The 21,167-nt window shown below is 33.5% G+C and overlaps 1 protein-coding gene across 3 annotated transcripts in view; it reads right to left on the reverse strand.

The window, feature by feature from the left end:
* The window catches only part of CSMD3 (CUB and Sushi multiple domains 3), a 587,056-nt gene that overhangs the window by 244,385 nt on the left and 321,504 nt on the right, over nucleotides 1–21,167 (reverse strand). For all 3 annotated transcript variants that reach the window (XM_053944919.1, XM_053944910.1, XM_053944900.1), the window contains 4 exons: nucleotides 14,217–14,399; nucleotides 12,740–13,066; nucleotides 5,315–5,509; nucleotides 902–1,040 (listed from right to left, as the gene is read on the reverse strand). In XM_053944919.1, the coding sequence (XP_053800894.1) occupies nucleotides 902–1,040; nucleotides 5,315–5,509; nucleotides 12,740–13,066; nucleotides 14,217–14,399 (844 nt within the window). The remainder of the gene's footprint in view (nucleotides 1–901; nucleotides 1,041–5,314; nucleotides 5,510–12,739; nucleotides 13,067–14,216; nucleotides 14,400–21,167) is intronic.

Below are 21,167 nucleotides of genomic sequence, written 5' to 3' on the forward strand. Positions count from 1 at the left end.
ATGTATTACAAACAGAAACTGTATGAAAGAGAGTGTCAGATTTTATTAGCAAAATTAGTATTACTTGCATATGCTATTTTATAATGAGCAGGCCTAGTCAAAACATGATGCATAAATAATAACTGAAAAGTATTTGTATGATATTTCTAAACTATAGTTTTCATCATCAATGTCACTTTTTTACTGGATTGTCAACTAATTTTTTTAATATTTACAATTAAAAATAATCTAAAACATAAGAATAGCATTCTTTATTGCATTTTTTTGGTCTTGTTTTCTGATAAAAAGTTCAAATTAAATGACAACATCTTGCTACCATGAGAAATGTAAGGTGCTTCAGCACATTTCAATCCTTTGAATAAGGAAAAGACCTTAGTAACAGACATCTGTCTTGGAAAAGCGGAATGCTGCAGTAATTTGGGGACACTGGAATTCCATCCTGAGAGCACACAATCCTTTCACAACAATAATTCAGTTAATATGATAATTAAATATTCAGAGTGGGGAAAATTATGACTACATTTACTTTAGTTTTCACAGCTGATTCAGATTTTCAGAGTTGAAGATTATGTGATTTTGAGAGGAAAAAAAAGAACTTAGCAATTATAGTTCATCATAGCAATATAGTTAAAAGCAAATGAAACATGCTAATATTTAAAATCAGACCACATTTTTTACTGGGCTAGACAGGCTTAAATACAGGTAAGAGGGTAGAAATTTCAAAAGATTTTCAGCACATGAAGATAATGTCTGTACTCTGAAGGAGTTTACAAAAGTCCTACGTGATAATACAATTCCTTGTTTTTAGAGATAATGCAAATGAATGTTATTATAAAGCTAATAACTCTTGTTTCCTGGTAAAAACTGGAAAACATGAAGTAAGAAAAACATTAGTCAAGACCTTTCAAATGTAATTTTGATAGAGTGTCCAGGTTCAGCTTCTATCACCCACTCACAATTCAAGGAATCTTTATAATACCCTGGCCAGCCTGGAGAGAGGATTACTCCACTTGGAGATGAAAAATGCCCACCACATGGAGCTAAAAATGAAACAAAGAGAAAGGTAAATAGTACAGATTTATTAGGTGCAATTCATATTCACCAATTTCAATGCAGGACAATTAGAATGAACAAATATTGAAAATCCAGTTGCAGGAAGATGCAGTCACTTCAAAGCTGACAGGCTCTGTGGTGTTCAGAATTAGATGGAGATAACTGAATTAAGATTAAAAAGATTAATTAAACCTTAAAAAGATTAAATAAACAGTTCAATAATTCTGAATTTTTTTTTCCCCTACTGTGTTCTTATGTGTATAATACATTTTCTTCATTAAAGAACATAAACTAAACACAGTCTCTACAAAGTAGCATTATTTTTGCTTTTAATTGTGGGCAGAGAGACTTGAAAAACTTGCTAAAGTTTCAGCTGAGTTTAAAGCTAGAAATCAGTGAACTGTTATTTTAAGTTTGATATCATGGAATCCACTGTCATACCACATATATTTTTCTTGGCATGTTAGCAGTTCAAATTCCTCATTCATGAAAAAGACATACTTACCATTCTTAAAAGATTAGTTGGTATTTTTAAATTGGAAAATACATATAAATATTGCAATATACACTTCTGCAAGCATTACTCATGGAGAGGGGAAAGATCACCTGCTTCAGCCTGCTCAACAGTTTGCCTTATCCATCCCAGGATACCATTGACCTTCTTTGCATCAAGGACACATGTTTAACTTGGTGTCCACCAGGACACCCAGGGCCTTTTCCATTTAGACAGAGAGCAGAAGCATGTTACTTTGCAGGAAGAGAAGGCTGTGCCACAGAGTTTCATAACACCATGGTTCCAGTGGCCTTTATGAATACAAGGCTACTCCGAAAAAAAACCAAAACAAAATCTACGTCACAGTTAGGGTCACAGCTAATTATGCATATCACTGTATATCGCAAAGAAGTTGGAAAGGTCTTACTGTACCATTGACAAGCTAGTGTGTCTACTAAAACTAGTGTAAAATATACAATATTTTCTGACAAAAACATGGCTATTTATTAAATTTCTGTTTGCAGTTATTTCACCTAGCAGGCCTGCAAAACATTTTGGTTGCTCATTTTGACAAAGTAGAACAGTGCACATCATTGTCTATATTATTCTGAACTTCTCCATTAAAAAAAAAAAAGATTAATTTTGCTCTCTTTGACACGACTTCAAGTTGAAGACCATGAATTATTGCACATTTGTCTGATCTTAATTTTTCTCAGGAGAATACCAAGGTCCTATATTAAAATTATGAATTGCTGTAAATAGGTTTGTTTTGTTTGTTTTTTTTTTTTTTTTTCTGTTTTTTTTTTTTGTTGTTTTTTTTTTAGGTTTTTTTTTGTTTTTTTTTTTTAGGACATAATGCTTTATCTTTCCCTGCTGTGTAGGGAAAAGAAAGGGTTTCTAGAAGTTACAGAGTTCAGAATTCAGTATGTTGCAAACACTTCTAAATATGCCAATGTATACTTCTTTTTTTATTCACTGATGGATTTAAAGTGGGCGTTTCTCACCTTTTAGCTTAGAGTCTTTTTTTCATACTACCTTCAGTAAACAGTATCAGTCAAACAATAAATTATTTAAACTCATATTTACCTCAACAACCAGAAGGTTAACTCTAGAGCATTCATAATATCTATATTTTAATGTATATAAGCACTTTTAAACATTCATGATACATATGGAGCCTATAAACTACAAAATATATTGACAAGAATAGGAACCAGATGGCCTTATTCTGAGCCAGTACACTCCATAGTTACAACAGAGTATTACTAAACTTGTACAAAGTTCCATATTCTCACCAAATTTTCATGACATAGATTGTATTTAAAATACAAAAAGCTCCAAACCTCTATTACAAAAATTTTCCTATGAATAGTGCATTAAAAATAATGCACACTGTAAGATTGCCTAAATTTGGAATAGTTTCTCGATTTTATTTAGGAGAGTTTTGCTGCCAGTTTTCCTTAAAAAAAATGTTTCTTATCTGTCCTCTGATTATGGCTCTTGCAGATAAATATTTAATTGATTTTTTTTGTTTATTTGTTTGACTTTCACCATTACATGCTGATTTCCTAAACCCAGGAGTACTTCCCTTCAGAATAGCTAAGCTACTGGGCTTATCTTAAAAACCCTTGTTTTTAGAAAATAAAACTCTCCAGTCATCGTGCCAAAAGATTGTTTCCCTAACCTTTTTTACACTGATTCTAATCCCCTCTTCATTCTTATAGTCCTGTTTGATGGTTGTCTGACATATTCATACCCAATGTTCATGTGCTCAAAATGAAACTCTAGAACTATAACATAGCTAGAGGTGGTCATCAAGCAGAATCTCTTTATCAAACACAGGTCTATGTCAAATAGTAAAAGACAATCTTAGTCTGATCTAAGAATTCTCACAAAGTCATTTGTATTTATTTCTTTGTATAGCAAGGTCCATGGGTTGAAACAGGAAATTTTCATATGTGAACATGAAAAAAGCCTTTAGGATAACAGGCTATTCACAAAATCACTAAACGTCTAGTAGATGCATAGTTTTAGAAATGTTTTTTTGAAGAGCTTATCACTAATGCTACAGAATGGCAGGATATTAAGCCTTATGAGAGTTGCGCAGGAAGACCAAGGTTAGAGCTTCTGCATGGGTACAACAGCACAATATTAGAACAGATTATGGGAAAATCCTTCTTATAACCCTCACGCAGGAAAGATGAAAGGCATGAGGACAGGAATCCCAAACTCAAAATCATCAGAGAGCAGCAAAAGCAAGACCCCTTCACTAAAGAAAAAGAGCCAGGAACCAGGGATGCTCACTTGTGCACATGCACATACACACACACACACACAGAGTTAGTGCCTTCATAGACATGTCCAGTTCCACCTGAGAAAGCTGAACAGGATTGGATTGGTTACAGGAAAGTGGTTTGGTGACAATGAAGTGACTGTCTGAGCTGAAACAGAATCCTGGGCTGTGGGAAGGGCTGGAAGGAAGTCCCAAGAGACTAGCCAGGATTGCCCTGAAAAACTACTATGTTGACCCTATTCATCTGCACCAGATTATTAAATATAATCCTGTATACTGTAATTTCTGAAAATTCTGAACTGTAGGGAAAACTGCACAGCAGTCACATTCCTAGTCAGTATGTGGAGCTTATGCCTTTGAATTGATATATATGACAATGAAATTATGAGTATATGTAGAGCATGTATCAACCAACTCTGTTTTAGAGACAAATGTGTACACAATCAATAAAACTTCTGAACACCCTAACAGACCAAATTAAATTGTTAATTTAAAAATACTTTCATTTGCCATCTAATTTTATTATAAATTTAAAAAATGTATCTAATTCTACAGCTGATAAAAAACATCTAATTCAAATATACCTGTGTCTCAAACTTTAGGATTCCAATATATTTTTCACTCAGAGTCTCAGACCACCTGTGGATTATATTATCATTGTGCATGGACTGACACTTAAAAATATTCCCAGCAATTTAAAATTTTTATGTAACATTGAGAATACAACCTTTTATTTTATTAGCAATGTTGTACAGATCCATGAGCCTTATAATAATGAAAAGGTATTATGGCCTATCCTGTCTAGTGAAACTGACACACCTTATATTTATGAAACAATAATCATTCATCAAAAAGGTAAACATTGATGCAAAGCATATTATAAGCAGTTGCACTAATGTATTATAATTGTTCAAATTTTGTCAGAAAGGCAGTTACATAGTGAAAATAAGAACTAAATTGTTGTTTAAAGTGAAAGTTAACAAACCAGAGATTATATTATCATTGATTGTTTTTTTTTTAATCATTACAAACAGATGAATTAATTTTCCTCCTTTAGGTACAAATATCCTAGAATATAGACAAGTTATGAAGCAAAGATTATATTTTAGTGTCATGTAGTATAAACAAGTCAAAGGAAATATGCATAACACAGTAGTTTTAGGTTGCTATGTATGGAAGTACTTAATTTCTATAAAAAAGAAAAATCAATTGCTAAGAGAGTCTTCCCCAGCCTAGAGTCACTGTGGATAAAAGAAACACAAGTACTGCAACAGAGAGCTAAAGCATCTTAAACAGTTTTAAATACCATAGCCAAAGACCTAGAAGAGATCAATGTCTTCATTCTAATCTAATACTGTATCAGCAATAACAGAAGCTTTGTGTTATTCGTTTGCAAAAATCTCAACTTCATTTGGTGAAAATTTGAAATGCATTACATCAAGTTCTCCTGATTTAGAAAGAAATGTTATACATACCTCCACACTTAGGAATAGGTCCACTCCACATTACTTTTCCATCCACTAGCATACAAGTAATTGTTTCAGTTCCTTGTGTTTTAATAAATCCTTCTTCACATATAACTGAAATTGAGCTCCCCAGCTGAAAGTTATCACCAAAACGCCGAGCATTGATTGGCACTCCAGGATCTGGGCACTCATTATGTCCAAATGCTTTTTAAGAGAAAAAAAGAAAAGTGGAAGAGGATATAGAACTCTTGCAAGGAAGAGGACATTTTTAAGATTTTGTTCACTAGTAAGAATAAACAATTTATATTAGGAAACTGAAGGGAAAAATAAGAAACAAGAACTTGCTCAACAGCAGAAAATGCAAAGCAGTATAAATAATTGCTTAAAATATGAAGTTATACCAGCATGGATCTCAGCTTGGACAGCTTGCTGCTGGCAGATTTCAGTGATGGCTAAATTCTCCTTTTCCAACAACACTCATTCTATTTAATGTTAAAATGGGACAGAATGTTCCTTCAGAAGGGCAGGGCAAGCATCTATGTATGATACAAAAACTTTACTCATCTTTTATACATGTAATTCACCATCACACCATTTGAGCCATGCTGACCTTCATGGGCTTGATCTTACCATAGTTAATATTGTTTCCCATATTAAGAGCTGGTGAACAGTGAAAAAAAGGGTTATGTTGGCCAAAGAAAGGTCTGGATAAATTGAAAAAAAATAATTTCCCTGTACACATGTAGATACTATGACAAAGACTGCTCATGTCTTTCACTGCAGAATATACCTTACCTTTGGAGAAGAAAGACCATGTTCCTAACAGAAATTAACAAAGTAATATTTATAGCATTATCATTAAATAATATGTAGTAGTTAGTTATTATATTTTGTTTTATTTATGAATAATACTGCACATACGTCTTATATTTTTTTAAATGTTGATTTTTCAGAAAGAACAAATATCCACCTTCCTTATGTATGATGACTTCAAATTGTATCTTTGTAAATGTGTTTACATGTGGAGACATCAGAAATGACTAAGTCCTTAAAAAGCCCATTTTCACTTTTTTCCCCTGTAGTTTTACTAATGTGTCTGCTAGACAAAACATATACAAATCCCCTAATGAATTATTTTTTAAAAGTAATACCTCAATACGTTACTAGAAAGATTTCTCGGATGTTCCATTACAGAGGTATTTTAAATCATAATAATGGACAAGAGAAAGCATGCATTTATTGACATTTTGACTTGGGCAATGCCATATATATTGGGAATGAAAATAGTGCTTTCATTGAATAATTGTCTACCACTCAAAGACTGCATTAAAAGTGATGCAATCTTATACTTTTTCAGAGGAGTTACAAAAACTTTTCCAATTCTTTGTTCACAGTCATCACTTTTAGAGAAGGCATTGATTGTCTGTTTTTCTTACTACTTTCAGACAACCCAGAGATAGATCTTCAATATTGTTATTTATAAATGTAGATAAATGTTGACTCCAGGTTTAGCTTGCTTGTGTGTGACACCAGTTTATTAAGTTTGAAAAATCAATTCATTGCTCTATATTTCAGCTCAGGAAATGCTGCCACTGCTGCTCCTATGTGATCAATTTTACTGCATAGAATGACTTTGGGAGGCAAGATAGTGAAAGACAATCTGGCCCACCAACAGTAGTCACTTATAGCTTAGCCTGGCTACAGTTATATTATTCAATCTGCTGATACTTCTAAAAAGCTTCATGGTGGAGCTGTAATATTAAACACTAGCCTTAGGCTGAAAAGAAAAAGAATGCATGGGTATATGATTAATTAGTATTTTACTTATTATCAACAAATCAAGAAACCACAGAAAGTTCCTTATGAACATGTAAAGAGGAGATACAAATTTCCTGGCATTTTTCTTCATCAACTACCATGACTGTACAGGTATATAAAGCAATATCTGGAAAAATGTCAGGAAATATAATCACAGATCAGGGCAATGATGATATTCTGCTGTTAACTCAGAATTATATTAAAATATGCATTTTACATTAAAAAAGAAGAAGAAGAAGAAGAACAACAACAACCCCCCAAAAAACAAACAAAAAAAAACCCAAAAAAAAAAAAACAAAAAAAAAAAAAAAAAAAACAAAAAAAAAAAAAAAAAAAAAAAAACAGAAGGGAAGGAGATGCAGAGATCTCATGAGATAGGAAGGCAGGTATCTAGCTAATCACAACTCATCACAGCTTTGAAAGGTCTTTTCAAATAGGACTAGAAAGGAGTGGTCCACTGGTGCAGTTAATTGTTTTGGTGGATTGCCCTACTAAGAGTTTCAGCTGATAAGTATACCAATAGCTTTGAAGTAAAGAGAACACTTTCAGAAGAAAATATCAGAGAAAAAACAAAAGTTAAGGGAATATAAAATAATAGCAATATATTTCATACTAAAAACTATTGTGAAAGACTATTTAAAGCTGTGTAAAAAAGTGGCAGCTTTTTCAGTACCATCACATGTAAACTCCTACTTCTTTCTAGTACACTACACTCTGAAGAGTTCTAACTTGAGAAGTACTGAGACTGAAAAAGTCTTAACAGGAGCATTGGCAGGAAAAACATGCTGTGATGAACATACTCTAACACAGCAATAAACCACACTAAATCAGTTTTTAGATATAAACACATAATCTGTGATTGTCCACTGACTGAAATATCTTGGAGTAATTAGACTGATATCAGAGGCCTTGATGTCTTGGTCCACTGAGCTGAAATGACTGGAGTAATTAGGCTGGTATCAGAGGCCTGTAGTTTAACCTTTGTCAGGCTGCTATGTAATTCATAAGGCTTTTGCTAGTACAATTAAACAGCTGTAATAAAAACAGTAACAAAAATATGTACATAATAAGAAACAGCAGGTCATTCAAGCTTATTCAAAGATACTTGTCCAGCACTTCCTATACCCCAGTCAATGAGGAACAGCTCAAAGAAATCCACATCAAGCATAAATTGAGCAATCTGGAGGATGTTTCCACCTCAAAAAACTCATCCACCTCAGCTCAAAGGAAGGTTAGAATCAGTCTGGTTTGTGGAATGCCTGCCCATGGAGGACATAGCAACTTTTGAGTTTCCTCTGAATTAACTCCTTTGTCATGAGAGGTGAATATGCATTCTCATGTCACATGTCACATGCAGTTGTCACACTTTAAGTGTGCATTTTGTCTGTTCTAACCTAAGCTAGGAAATCTATACTGAAGCAAAGAGACTACATAAATTTATTGCTTGTAATTTATGTGACTATATTCAATACTATGTCTAGCTCTGTTCTCCATAATTAAACAAAGATAAAGTGGGAACCATTCATAAAGGAGTCATAAATATGATAAAAGGCTCATACTTTCCCTTGAACTGAGTAGTTCAATGCATATAGCTTATTACTGGCAGGATTAGGGGATGGCTGACTTTATAAATATCCTCATAGGCCCTGGAAATATCATTAACAGCTCTTGTATTTGGGATATAAAGGGGAAACAAGGAATCAGGTGTAAGTATGCATTTCCATAGCAACTTAAACCAATGCAGTTTTAGGTTGCTATGTCCCTGTGTTCTGCTGCACTTAGTGAAACACTTTTCTGCCTCCTTATCCAAGCAGAAAATCACAGCCTTTCAGTTCCTATTCCTTTGCTTATTGGAACATTCTCTGTAGCATCCATTTTCAAGTCACATATTTCTATGATATAGTCCCAAAATTTAACTAAATAGGAAATCTTTGTTAGACTTAGTGTAATAACTCAAAGATGACACACTTGAAATCTAATTTTTGCTTAATTCCAACAAAATTTAGATTTATGTTCAATTTTACTGGAAGGAGAGTAATTATCTGAGACCATACATGTTTCTGTAATTAAAAAAAAAAATGTGGCATTAAAATAGTTTCAGAGAAATACCAGTAAATAATCAGATTATGTAAAGCTTAGTTTTATTCTCCATTCTACACCTCAAAAACATCAATGAAGCTATTTATATTACTAGCCTACATTCTTATTAGAAAAGATTGATCAAGACATACTCTTTCTTTCTGTGATATACCGTTTTTACTCTTGAAAGGGGCAAAAAGAGACTGATAGCTTTGGAATATATCAACTGGAGTGTTAGCAGAAAACAGATATTTTTAATTAACTTTAGGTTTACAAATGCTAAGACAGACTGAATTTCTATTCATACCTTTTTTATCATCTCTTTTGGCCTTTATTTAATATGGAAAGATTACTTCTGTAATTTATCAGATTGCAGCTGTCTTTACTGAAGAAATAGTAGGGACATTATTTGGTGGTATTGTTGTTTCTGTAAGTAGATTTTAGCTACAGAGTTTAACAAACACATGCACAAACACACCCATGAAAAATAAATAAAAATATAAATGCGTTAAACTGCTCAAATGTGTAAAACGTTTTAAATTCTTTTCAGAGTTAATTGGTTTCAATATACAACAGGTAAAAGTTAATATTGGATTGTTGCTTCTTTTTAAAAATAAAATTGTATCACTTGATACTATTGGTGCATAATTTAAATGACATGATGAAACTACTACACGCTCAAAGAAGTCTGCAATTTTTTTAAAGAAGCAGAATTTGTCTGATAACTAACATGCCTGTGTCACTGAAATGTTAGATCTGAAGTATTGAGAGTATTTGATTAATTAATTCATTTCAAAATATGAACTAAACATAAGGAGATTCCATGCTAATCTTCTCTATCTTTCATTTTCACTATAAATTCTATATTAACTGACTTATATTTAGTTATACTTGTGCGAAATGGGATGACTTGAGAAAATACAATTACACACAGCACTAATTTTCATCCTAGAAGACTACCTTAGATCCTCCAATAACTGATTTTGGTTTTCATATCACTAGATTTAGGCTTGACAGCATTGAGCACACCACAATGAAATTTTAAAGTAAAGAGAACCGTTATAAATGTCAAAAGGACATGAGACAAAAGAAAATAAAGAGCAAATGTTAAAACTTCTGTAAAGAAATATGGATTCAGTATCTCATGTCCCTTATAACTGATTTAATATTTCAGTACCTCTGAATAACCTCTGACTTTCCAAAACAGTACAGAGATGTGTAGCTACCAGTCAAAGGTTAGTTTGCAATGATGACTGTCCCTATAAAAATCAGTAAGAAGATACCACATGATATTCATGCTTACTTTCTACACTTGTGACAAATGATCTGAGGAGGAATCAGAGGGCTGAAAGCAAAAATATAAGACAATATCAGAAAAATAATATTTGCAGAACAATCTGGTGTCAGTTTATCTCTTTCCTATCAAGAGATAGGAAATGTTTAACATAGAACTTAATAAATAATTCTCTGAAAGACTGACAACCTAAATCAAAACAAAAATAAAAAGAGAAAAAAATAAAGATGGAGAGGTGAAAGATGATGTGAGAAGAGTAAACAGCCACAGAAAATTCAGTCCTTGAATTTTTATGAAAATAATATTAACTGTTAACCTTTGTTTGAGAAAAATGCGAAGTCTGGGTCTCAGAATGACCAACTGTTGTAGGTTGGGTTGGTTTAGTTAGGGATTTTAATAAATGTTAGTTAGGTTGGTTCTCTGTACCCCTATTTTCCCTCACAATGGTTCGCTCCAGGTTGTTTGCCATGGGAGCTCTTAGCCACTCCTGCTTCTTCATGGAAAGTTCTGTGTCAATCACCCCACCTTTGCACTGCTATTTGTCCCAGACCACTGTACCCACATCTGTTATGTTCCCATGGGTTGTTATAATCTATGTCACTCCCCTGTTGTCTGTCCCTATAGGGCGAGACAGGGTTCCACGCTGTCTGCCCACCCCCTATTTAAGCTGATGCCCTCTATTGTCCCAGCGCCATTTTGCCTTGCACCGCGCTGGGGGCGGTCGCTCCAACCATCGCTGCGACCACGCGGGAAATAAAACACTCTCAGGCCCACAAGCAAAGTGTGCCTCTCTCGTCCCTTCACTTCCTCTCAGCGTGAAGCTACCAAAGCTGCGTTACCCACGCCGGAGCGCTCAGCACCAGCAGGGAGGCAAACGCCATAGCCCTGGAGCGCCTGTTCACACGGCAGGTACAGTCTCGCAAAAGCAGCCCTAGCCGGGGGTTTTTCAACCGCTTGAGGCCGTAACGGGCAAACACTGCAACCAACCTCACTTAATCTCTCATTTCCTTTTTGATTTAAGGGTTAGTTTCGGTAAAAAATATCTTAACAACAAAGTATTTTTTTCATACAGTCCAGTAGGTAACACAGGGAGGGAGGTATGCTCTCCTTCAAATCATGCTGTTGTATATTCTCTTACATCTCAAGTAAGCCTCTGGAATTATATATACTCTCAGATGTCAGGGAGAAAGACAGGAATGGGACTAATTATATATGATATCACATTTTGGAAATATCAAAATATTTGTTGTATTTTGCTTATTTTTGTCTATCTGTTGGCATGGTAAACTCTGCTATCCCTACCACCAGAAAGAAAGAAAAAGAAAGAAATCCAAATATCCGGATGTGAGGGGATTGATGAGGTGGAGAAGCTCTGGTTGAAGCCTACCCCCTACTAGATGCTGTCTTTTTCCTATCACACTTTACACATAGCAGCAAGTCTAATACTTCAGGATACTGCTGGAGTGGCAAAATTTAATTTTGCATAAGCTCCCAGGAAAGTTTCACAGCGTATCTTGCAATTATTCATGCTATGGCCTTGCATCACCATGTCCGCACTAGCTGGGATTATATCCTGTCTGGATTTTACTGTGGAATAAATACTAAATTACTTGCTACCAATGTAAGGTAGGCAGCTCTTCATATGTGTTTCAGAAGAAATGTAACAGTTTGGGCAGCAAAAAGGTGAATAAATGCTAATGGTATTTAGTACTGGAGAGGATATTTGATATCACCTTCAATTATTATTATGTGGTCAGTAAGTAAGGAAGGTTTGTGGTTTGACGGATCAAAGAGCTCCTATGGCTACTAACTGAACTGCAGTGACTAGGAGCTAGCAAAGATTGCAGCCATCAGCTCCAGGATATTACATATGTTCACAGCTCACATATGAGTTTTCAAGAACAGTTTTGTACAGGCAGTAGTGGTGATTAATATTATGTAGCATTGCATTGTCAGAAAATTTAGTAAAGTCCTACTATACAATTTGGAACTAGCCTGATTTGTCAGTCTGCTAAACACTCCTATCACAATGACCTCTAAAACCATAAATGAGAACAATACATGTATTTTCAGCCCTAGCACAGTATTTAAACAATAATCCAAACATCTATATTAGGAATTTTTAGATATATAGGATTTACTTGAAGCTGTATTACTAGAGCATCATTTTTAAACACTTAAGCCTATCTCCTAGACTGTATGTTGAAAACAAAGCCACAAACAAAAAAACTATAATTACTCACTGTTATAAGTGATGTTAAATCCACGTCCTGACATTGAATGGTCAGCTTGAAATTCCAGACGCAAAATATGACCATTACTGGTAAGATGGGAAGGAACTTCAGCACCAGTAAATGTTCCAATTATGGGGGAATCTACAGAGTCGCCATCTTTAACTGCAAGGAAGTCAAACTGAGATTCCAAGTCAAAGTCATTAAAGGAGAGATGAATTCGACTCCCAGGGTCTGAAATTATTGTCCAGATACAGTTTAAATTATTCCCATATCCCTCTGGATAATCAGGTGAAAGAACTGTTCCCATCGGTGCAGTGAAATTGGAAAGACAAGGAACTGCCAAAAAAGGGAGAGATAAATTAGATAATGGAATAAAACACTTCAATAAGGACTGTTTTAGGGCTAAGTTTTTTGCAAGAAATCTTAAAACTTGCTGAGTACCTCAACTGAATAATCCATTATTTTTGGTGATATGTGAATCTAGAAAAAAGGTTGTTTTTTCAACCTTCATATTCCCTTATTCTCAATAAAACTACCTCTCAAGCAGAGCCCACAAGAAATAAAGAACATATTTGTTGCATTAGAAATCCATGGCAAACCTTACAATTTACCCTTGATAACAATCAATTGGCACCACTCTATTTTCTCTTGTAGGGAACTGCTTAGATGAGCCGACCTCCCACTGAGCACATTAAAGGGGCAGAAAGTCAATAGTGCCCTTATCATTTGTTGTTCACACAAAGGCTCAAGAAATTAAGAAGCCTCAAAAAGACAAGATGTTTTGTTGTTATCAGGATAACATATTATATTCAATAAATTCAGCTGAGCCATATTAAATTGAGTTGCAGAGATGAAAGTAACCAATTGGTCTCTGAATAGATTTGATCCATACTATTTAGTGGAAAAGTTAAGAAAGGTGCTGCCACAAATAAGTATCACAACATTTTATATACCTGTGCTATATAATACAACTTATGCTATATAGTGCAACTGTTTTACTTATGCTATATAATGCTACTGGAAGAGAGCTATAAATATTTATGATAATTTAAGTGCTAATAGCTATTTATATAAAATACATGGGGGAAATGTAAATAATTTAAACTCTTGATTTCAATTCAGCAACTTCTAATCTGAGGAAATATATTAATTTATAAGACTAGCTATCAAAATTGTATCATATATAATTTACATCATAAAATCAACAGAATCCTACCCAAAAAAAGCCAATAATGAAATACTTTATCAAAGCACATAAAGAGAATTTCTTTAAGAGTTGGTATAAGAGAAAAAAGTTTTAGCAGTTTTAGAACCTCTTCTTTGGGTATATACATTAGGCAAACCTGCCAAGAAAAAGTAAATTCATCCTGTCAGGAGAGTTAATAGCATTTTACTAACTCTGAAATCAATCACACAAATAATTACGTATAAGTAAAGCTTATCACAATGCATTAAAAATAATAAGAAGAAAATATTTGGTACATACAAATACAGATTGGTATGTTTGCAGACCACTGGTTGTTTTCTTGGCAAATGATAGATTTCTCTCCAATTAATTCAAATCCAAACTGACACTCAAACCTTAAAACATCACGATTAGAAAATCCGTCCCCTTCTCTAATACCATACAATGGTGTTCCAGGATCCCCACAGCTTTCTTTTTCAATTTCTGTTGAAATAAATAAGGAATGTATTTTTAGAAGAATAAAACAAACTTGCTGCATGTATATGCTGACATGTAGAAAATTCTAAGTAAATTAAAATCATCTACATAAGAACAGCTGTCAAAATGCACCACTGAGTCTGATTCTATACCCCAGGTTCTTAGGGAGGAAATTTTGCATTAGGAAACCCACCAGGGGGAATGAGTGGGTGGTTGTGTTGGGCTTAGTTATTGACTACAGTTAAACCACTACAAGGGATTAGAAAAATCTAAATTCTTTGTGTTTATAAAATACTTGAATATTAAAGGATATGAGGAAAAGTACTTCTACCCTATTTTATTTAATAAAATTTTAAACAATAATATCATTAAGTAAAATACTGCTAGTAGAACATGAACTCTTAAAAGTAGAGACAGCGACCAGCTCCCCAGCGTGTAAATACTGTCCATGTTGCAATACAGTTCAAATTGAGGTGACAATGACATGGCATATAAGAGACTGGTGGCACCAAAAGAATTGCCCATAATAAAAATGAGGCTAGACATAAATATATAGACAATTTTTATACACATACATTATGTAATCATATGCAAAAAATAATTTCTCTATAGTCAACGTTTTACCTCAGTAGTCTTAACTACAAAGAATCTGAATGATTACTATTTCTAAAAATATTTGAGCTATGATATTCTCTCAAGCTGCATCCTGTTTTGAACTTTCATTGGTTACAGGCATGGAAGAATCTTCTAAAAATGTACATGTAATGACAGCAACAAACATCCCTGTACCATAGTTTGAGGTTTTCTCTTTAAAGGTCTTGAAGCTTTTTCTCTTTTTCTCACATTTCCATATATGATAGTTAGAGTACATGGAAAAAACAGAATAGCAAGTGTTTTGCTTTTAACTCAATTCTTCTAGGGTAATATTTTTAGCAGCATACACTTGATTTCTCAAAGCTTTCAGATATTAACATTCTAAATACAATTAAAATGTGACACGAAGCAAATAAAGAACATTCCATTTTAATGAAAAACTGAAAAATAGTTCAAGATTATTTAAAAAAATACTCCACAGAATTTTGAAAGGCCTTATTATTCTGTTTGGATAAAGAAAGCAAAAACAACAAAAGAAAACCATCGAATAAAGAGAACAAAAAAAAAAAAAAAAACCATGAACACTTCTTTTTTGTTTATTTGTATTTTTTTCCAAACAGTTCTAGGAAAGGATTGATACAATTTGTTATTATAAAAGGATAAAACCAGGTTCAATTTATCATGAGATCACAGACCTCAAAATAACAAGTTACAGCTTTTCTGAGGAAACAACATAAGCCATCCCAAAGAACACACAAACTCACTTTCCTGTCTTCAATTTTTGTGGGACTGTTAATGTCAAACCTACAGAACTGCTCAGTTTTTAACTGCCAAAGAAATATCAAGTTTTCCTAGGCTGTCCTGGTAGATGAATACTATCCTAAGTATCTAAGTAATTTCATATTTCATTTGGGAAAACAAATACATTCTATAAACAAATGTATTCTATAAACTAGTTCTCCAGCAAGTGACTACATCATGTAAATTACTGCAGTTTTCTCAAACAATATATACTGGGCAGTAAATGTATTTATACCTACTTCAATTTAGTCTCTTTTGGGGCTTCTATTCTGATGTAGCTGGGCAAGAGATGCCATGTTTTTTTCTCAAATTTGAAAATATACGTAGGTGACCAAAACTATCCCTTTTAGGACTTAAAGGAGCTGGCTTTGCATTCAAAAATTATTAGGCAGAGTACAATCATTTACAGGAGCTAGTTGTAAAAAAATTCTATGTGATTTCTGTATTTGAGAAATTACATCCGTAGCCTTATGCTGAATTTGCTTTCATAAACAAAGTTGAACAAAATGTTGCATGAATAATGGATTTAAATTAATTAAACCATCCCTAAACCCCATTTGTATTAATTTAAATTTATAGCAAGCATTTCCTTAATCACTTTTAAAACTTTCCTGGATGCATTGCTTGCAACCCTTTTATACACTTTCTAAATTTTGTATTAGCATCAGTTCATCTCTGAATTTGAAACAGACTATTTCGGTCATTACTTAGTTTTCCACAGAAGCAGAAATGATTTGGTTTGATTTTCTGTTTTGTTTGGGGTTTTGTTGCTGTTTATGTTTTTGTTTGTTTGTTTGTTTGTTTATTGTAGTGCAAATACTTCTCAGATTTCTTTAGAAAATGTCTCTTGCTTTAAAACAGAGAGGAAAAAGCCAAGCTGCTTCCTGGGCTTTTGTCAGATAATCACATTTAAAATAGCATGATTTTAGGAAAGTGTATTAATATTTATTTAAATTCATATTTATTTTAATTTACTAAGGAGTAAATTAAAATCATATTTTTTCTGCTAGTTCTACCACTTCTGTTTCAGCTTCCCAGCACTACATATTTTGCTTCAAAAATTCCTAAGAATTTTGGTTCAGAGCCTGACAGAGACTCTCTTCTTGAAAAACTCGTACTAGTCCCTCATTGTAAATAATTCATTCATGATAAATAGAAATAATTTACTGTTGTTTTATGATTAGCAGACAAACAGTAAATTTTCAGACAGCTTAATTATTAATGCCATAATTAAAACATAAAAAGTCCCACAACTATAAAATTGGAAATTTCACTGTGAGGCACCAAATAGTGAAGAGAAAGTATTTGCACTACTCTTCTGGAATATAACTTGAATGCCTATCAGTAAAACTGCATGTAAGAGTCCACTGCTTGGTGTATTTGTTGGACTAAAATATTAGTAATTATAATGCTCCCTTTCATGTAATGCAGATGTAAAAAAAAGGTGCAATTCACAGCAGAAATTGTTATAGAGTATATTTTATTTCTGTAGTATATTAGTGTAAGCATTTGGAATACATTTATTATATATATCAGCTACTTTGAAAAGTCAAAAGTAAATTTGTTGGTTAGGCACATTTTTGAATTTTGTTTTATATTTTGGTTACTTTGTAGTGTTACCTATTGTTTTTTGTTCTCTTTTATGATTCATTCTGCTTTTTGAGATTTGCACTTCATATTAGCTACAAAAAGATGTCTAGGATGGATATTTGTTTTCCTGTGATAACTACCACTGTGATACAAAAGATAAGTATTGCTATTTGTGCCTAAACACCTTATGCTAATATTATTTCTGGTAAATAGTTATTTTTTTTCTTTTGTAGCCTTATAAAAAGGGAAAATAACCTCTACTCATAAATAAAATTTGTTAAATGTGTTAACAATGAATCAGGCATATTATTTTGTGGTTTGAGTTTTTTGAGATAGAAAAGAAAATCCATTTTTGTTTTCAGAAATTATTTCACAAAGAAGGACATTAACAGTAAAAGGAGGGATGATTTCTGGTGATGTTAGAAAGTAATCTTTTTATTAAAAGATAAACTCCTGCTGAAATTATTTAGGATACTAAGTTTGAAAAAAACAATTATCCTAAAAAAAATCTATACAGTTAGCAGTTTCACAGCACTGAATTAAGTTAATAATTGCCTAAGTAATCTAACAAGAAATATCTAGAAAACATATCAGGTTGAGGGAAAAGTAAAAGAATAATATAAAGAAAGTCAAGATAACCATTTCCTTTAATTTTAAATTATCCTTACACTACTTTTGTATATATTATTGAAAGACTTTGCAGATTTCTAACCAGTGATGTGCTGAAGGGAGAGCCCCAGGCTACAATAGCCCCTAGTATTGCAAGATAGGAATGGGGTTTTTTCTCTTATCCTTCCCTTTGTGTGAAGGACAAGCCCATTTTGGAGGTGACTAAAGGGGGCCTTGGGGAAAAGAAATGGTCACTTACTACACAAATGCATTTTGACAGAAATGCACTGGAGTTAAGGTTTGAAGAGGTAACTTGTCTATAACTCTATTGAGTTCCTGTAACTCAAGAATAAATAAAAGATAAGAATGTGATTCCTATAAGGAAAACAGTTTTGAAAGAAAAGAGATCACTGGTGCACACGGGAAAAGTGCAATACTGAAGACTTGTTATCACTTCAGCAGAAATTCTGAATCTGTAGTCCTTCAGGGAAACACCAAGGAAGACCAAACATTCTTTACTTTAACAACATCTCAGAATAATGCTCATTATTTGTTTTACTGACTGCATCAAAAGAAATATGACACACAACTAGATTTGTTTAGTCAGTAGTAAAAGAGCATTTGAATTCATTATATAGTATTTTTTGAAACAAATAATACTGGATGAACTAAATACTAGTATATGAAAAGAAAGTTCAAGTATGTAATTCAAAAAAGATAAAACTTGCTGTTTGGTATTTGAATTCTTTATGCAAAAGCTACAAGCATTCACCACCATATATTGACACTGACATTTTGCAAGATAACGCGTTAAAAATTTATGTAATCCCACTTTGAAATACCATGGTATGTACAATTTAGATACACATTACTGAATACATATATCTAACTTAGTTGTGAAATTGTTGTATTTATGTTCCCAATGCAGGATTTTCTTATTCAAAAATTTAGAAAAATATACCATAGTATATTTCACAGAATCACAGAATAGGTAAGGCTGGAAGGGAGCACAGTGAGTTATCTGGTCCAACATCCCAGACACATTGCCCAGGATTGTGTCCAGACAATTCTTGAATATCTCAAATAAGGAAGGCAATTTGTGTAACTTTTGTTTGCAAAGGCCAAGGAGCCAGTGTTAATATAATCATCTTTAGGTTTGTGTGCCAAGGTTTTGATAGTGGAAGGACTGTGCCCATGAAAGGGACCCATGGTGGAGCACATTGAAAAGAACTGCAGCCTGTGGGAAGAGCCCACATTGGAGAAGTTTGTGGCAGACTGCCCCCCATGGGAGGGACCTCATGCTGGAGCAGAGGAAAAGTATGAGGAGTCCCTCCCCATGAAGAGGAAGCAACAGCAGAGACTGCATGTGATGAACTGACCAGTCCCCATTCCCTGTCCTCCTGTGCCACTGAGAGGGAGAAGAGAGACAATTCTGGAATAAAGTTAAGAACCAGAAGGGAGGAGTTCGAGGGGGGTGCGGGGTGGGAAGGGGGGCGGCGCGGGGAAAGTGTTTAAGGATTTAGTTCATTATGTCTCATTATCCTACTCTGATTTTGATTGGCAGCAAATTAAATTGATTTCCCCAAGTCAAGACTATTTTGCATCCCATGGTGACTGGTAACTCTGGTCTTGATCTGTAAACTTTTTTTTATATTTAATCTCCTCCCTCCTGCTGAGGAGCAGAGTGATAGAGCCACTTTGGTGGGCACCTGACATTCAGACAGAATCAATCATCTAGCTTATCCTGAAAATTCAAACTTAAATATTAAAGAGAAAAGCCACAGAAAAAGCAAAAATCAGGAAAATAAAAACTAATAACTTATGAATGAAAAACATATACATTTATCAGTGTAAACCAGGATAATAAAGAATGTAAATTATACTGTGTGTCTTCATAGTATGTATACTCAAAAAATACAATCTTAAAGATACATAGCAGACAAACAGTTTTGGACCAATTTCAGCAGTCTTAGATGATTCTTAAGCAATTTACATGGTAATAATTGGAGATTGGTTACATTTATTTGTAATAGGGTTTAGGTATCTGTAAATGAACAGAAATTTGAATCTCCTTACAGTAGTTCTCCTAAGTATTATAATATTTGTATGTAGCTTCAAATAAAAGAGATAGTTTTGTGTATTACCTATAACTGTTAAAGTGTGAGTATTTTTATAAACAAAGGATGGAAGTTCATTTGTGAGAAAATAAAATGTCTATTTCCATGTGATTTTCAGTTGTATTTTAAAGGTTATCAATACCCTTTCTTCTTTCTAATAATCAGATTTTTATCAGATTCCATGTCTTGGGAAATCCAGATATATATAAAATTTTTTTTCACATTAACTACTATTTTTACCCAGAACAGCTAGTGTGGTTTTCTCACCCTCAGTTCTGACCAGAATAGGTTTTATATTTATTTCATATTTATTTTCTTTTTTCCTTCCTTGTTTGTCTAAATGATAAGAAAGAAGAATCTTGTCTAATCTGTAGTGGGGCTATTTTTTTAGCAATTGGCAAGTGTAAAGATAGGGAATGAATCTTGCATTGTTTTTAAATAAAAACAGAATGGAATGATGCCTGTAGCCAAACTATAAGAAAACTCCATCTGTGCCTGACTGCTCCAGGTGAGATACCCATTACAGTATTCCATCACCTTCTCTGTGCTCCTGGGTCCCTCTACAGAAGAAACAGGTATGCAAAGGGAGGAAAGGAGATGATGAGGAGGATTTAAGCATACAATCTTTTCCCTATATGAATTCATGAGATGTTTAGTCTATATTGTGCTATACAGAACAGCCATTCAAGGGTATAGGGTCAGTTCTATTCTACTCAAATTCTATGGGGAGAAAAGAAATCTATTAAAAAAAAAAGTTATTCTTTCCCTACTATGTAGGTGGTGATAACATTCTTTGCCCTTGCTGAATTGTGCCAATTGTCAGGGTACTTCTCATTTCTTGATCATATAAAGTGATGAGCCAGAATGTAAATATTTCACAAAGAAAAAAATAGGGATAATTAATTAAAGGAGGATAATATTTCTAACGACACTCATAGGAAAGTCAGATGAAAATCCTCTGAGAATGAAGTAAGAAAATAATGGCAGACACCATTAAAATAATATTTTATGTATATCACAACCACTCAATATTTCTAGTATAAAGAAAGCAAGTTACAGCCAT

The sequence above is a fragment of the Vidua chalybeata genome, chromosome 1, assembly GCF_026979565.1.
Source record: "Vidua chalybeata isolate OUT-0048 chromosome 1, bVidCha1 merged haplotype, whole genome shotgun sequence".
NCBI lineage: Eukaryota > Metazoa > Chordata > Aves > Passeriformes > Viduidae > Vidua > Vidua chalybeata.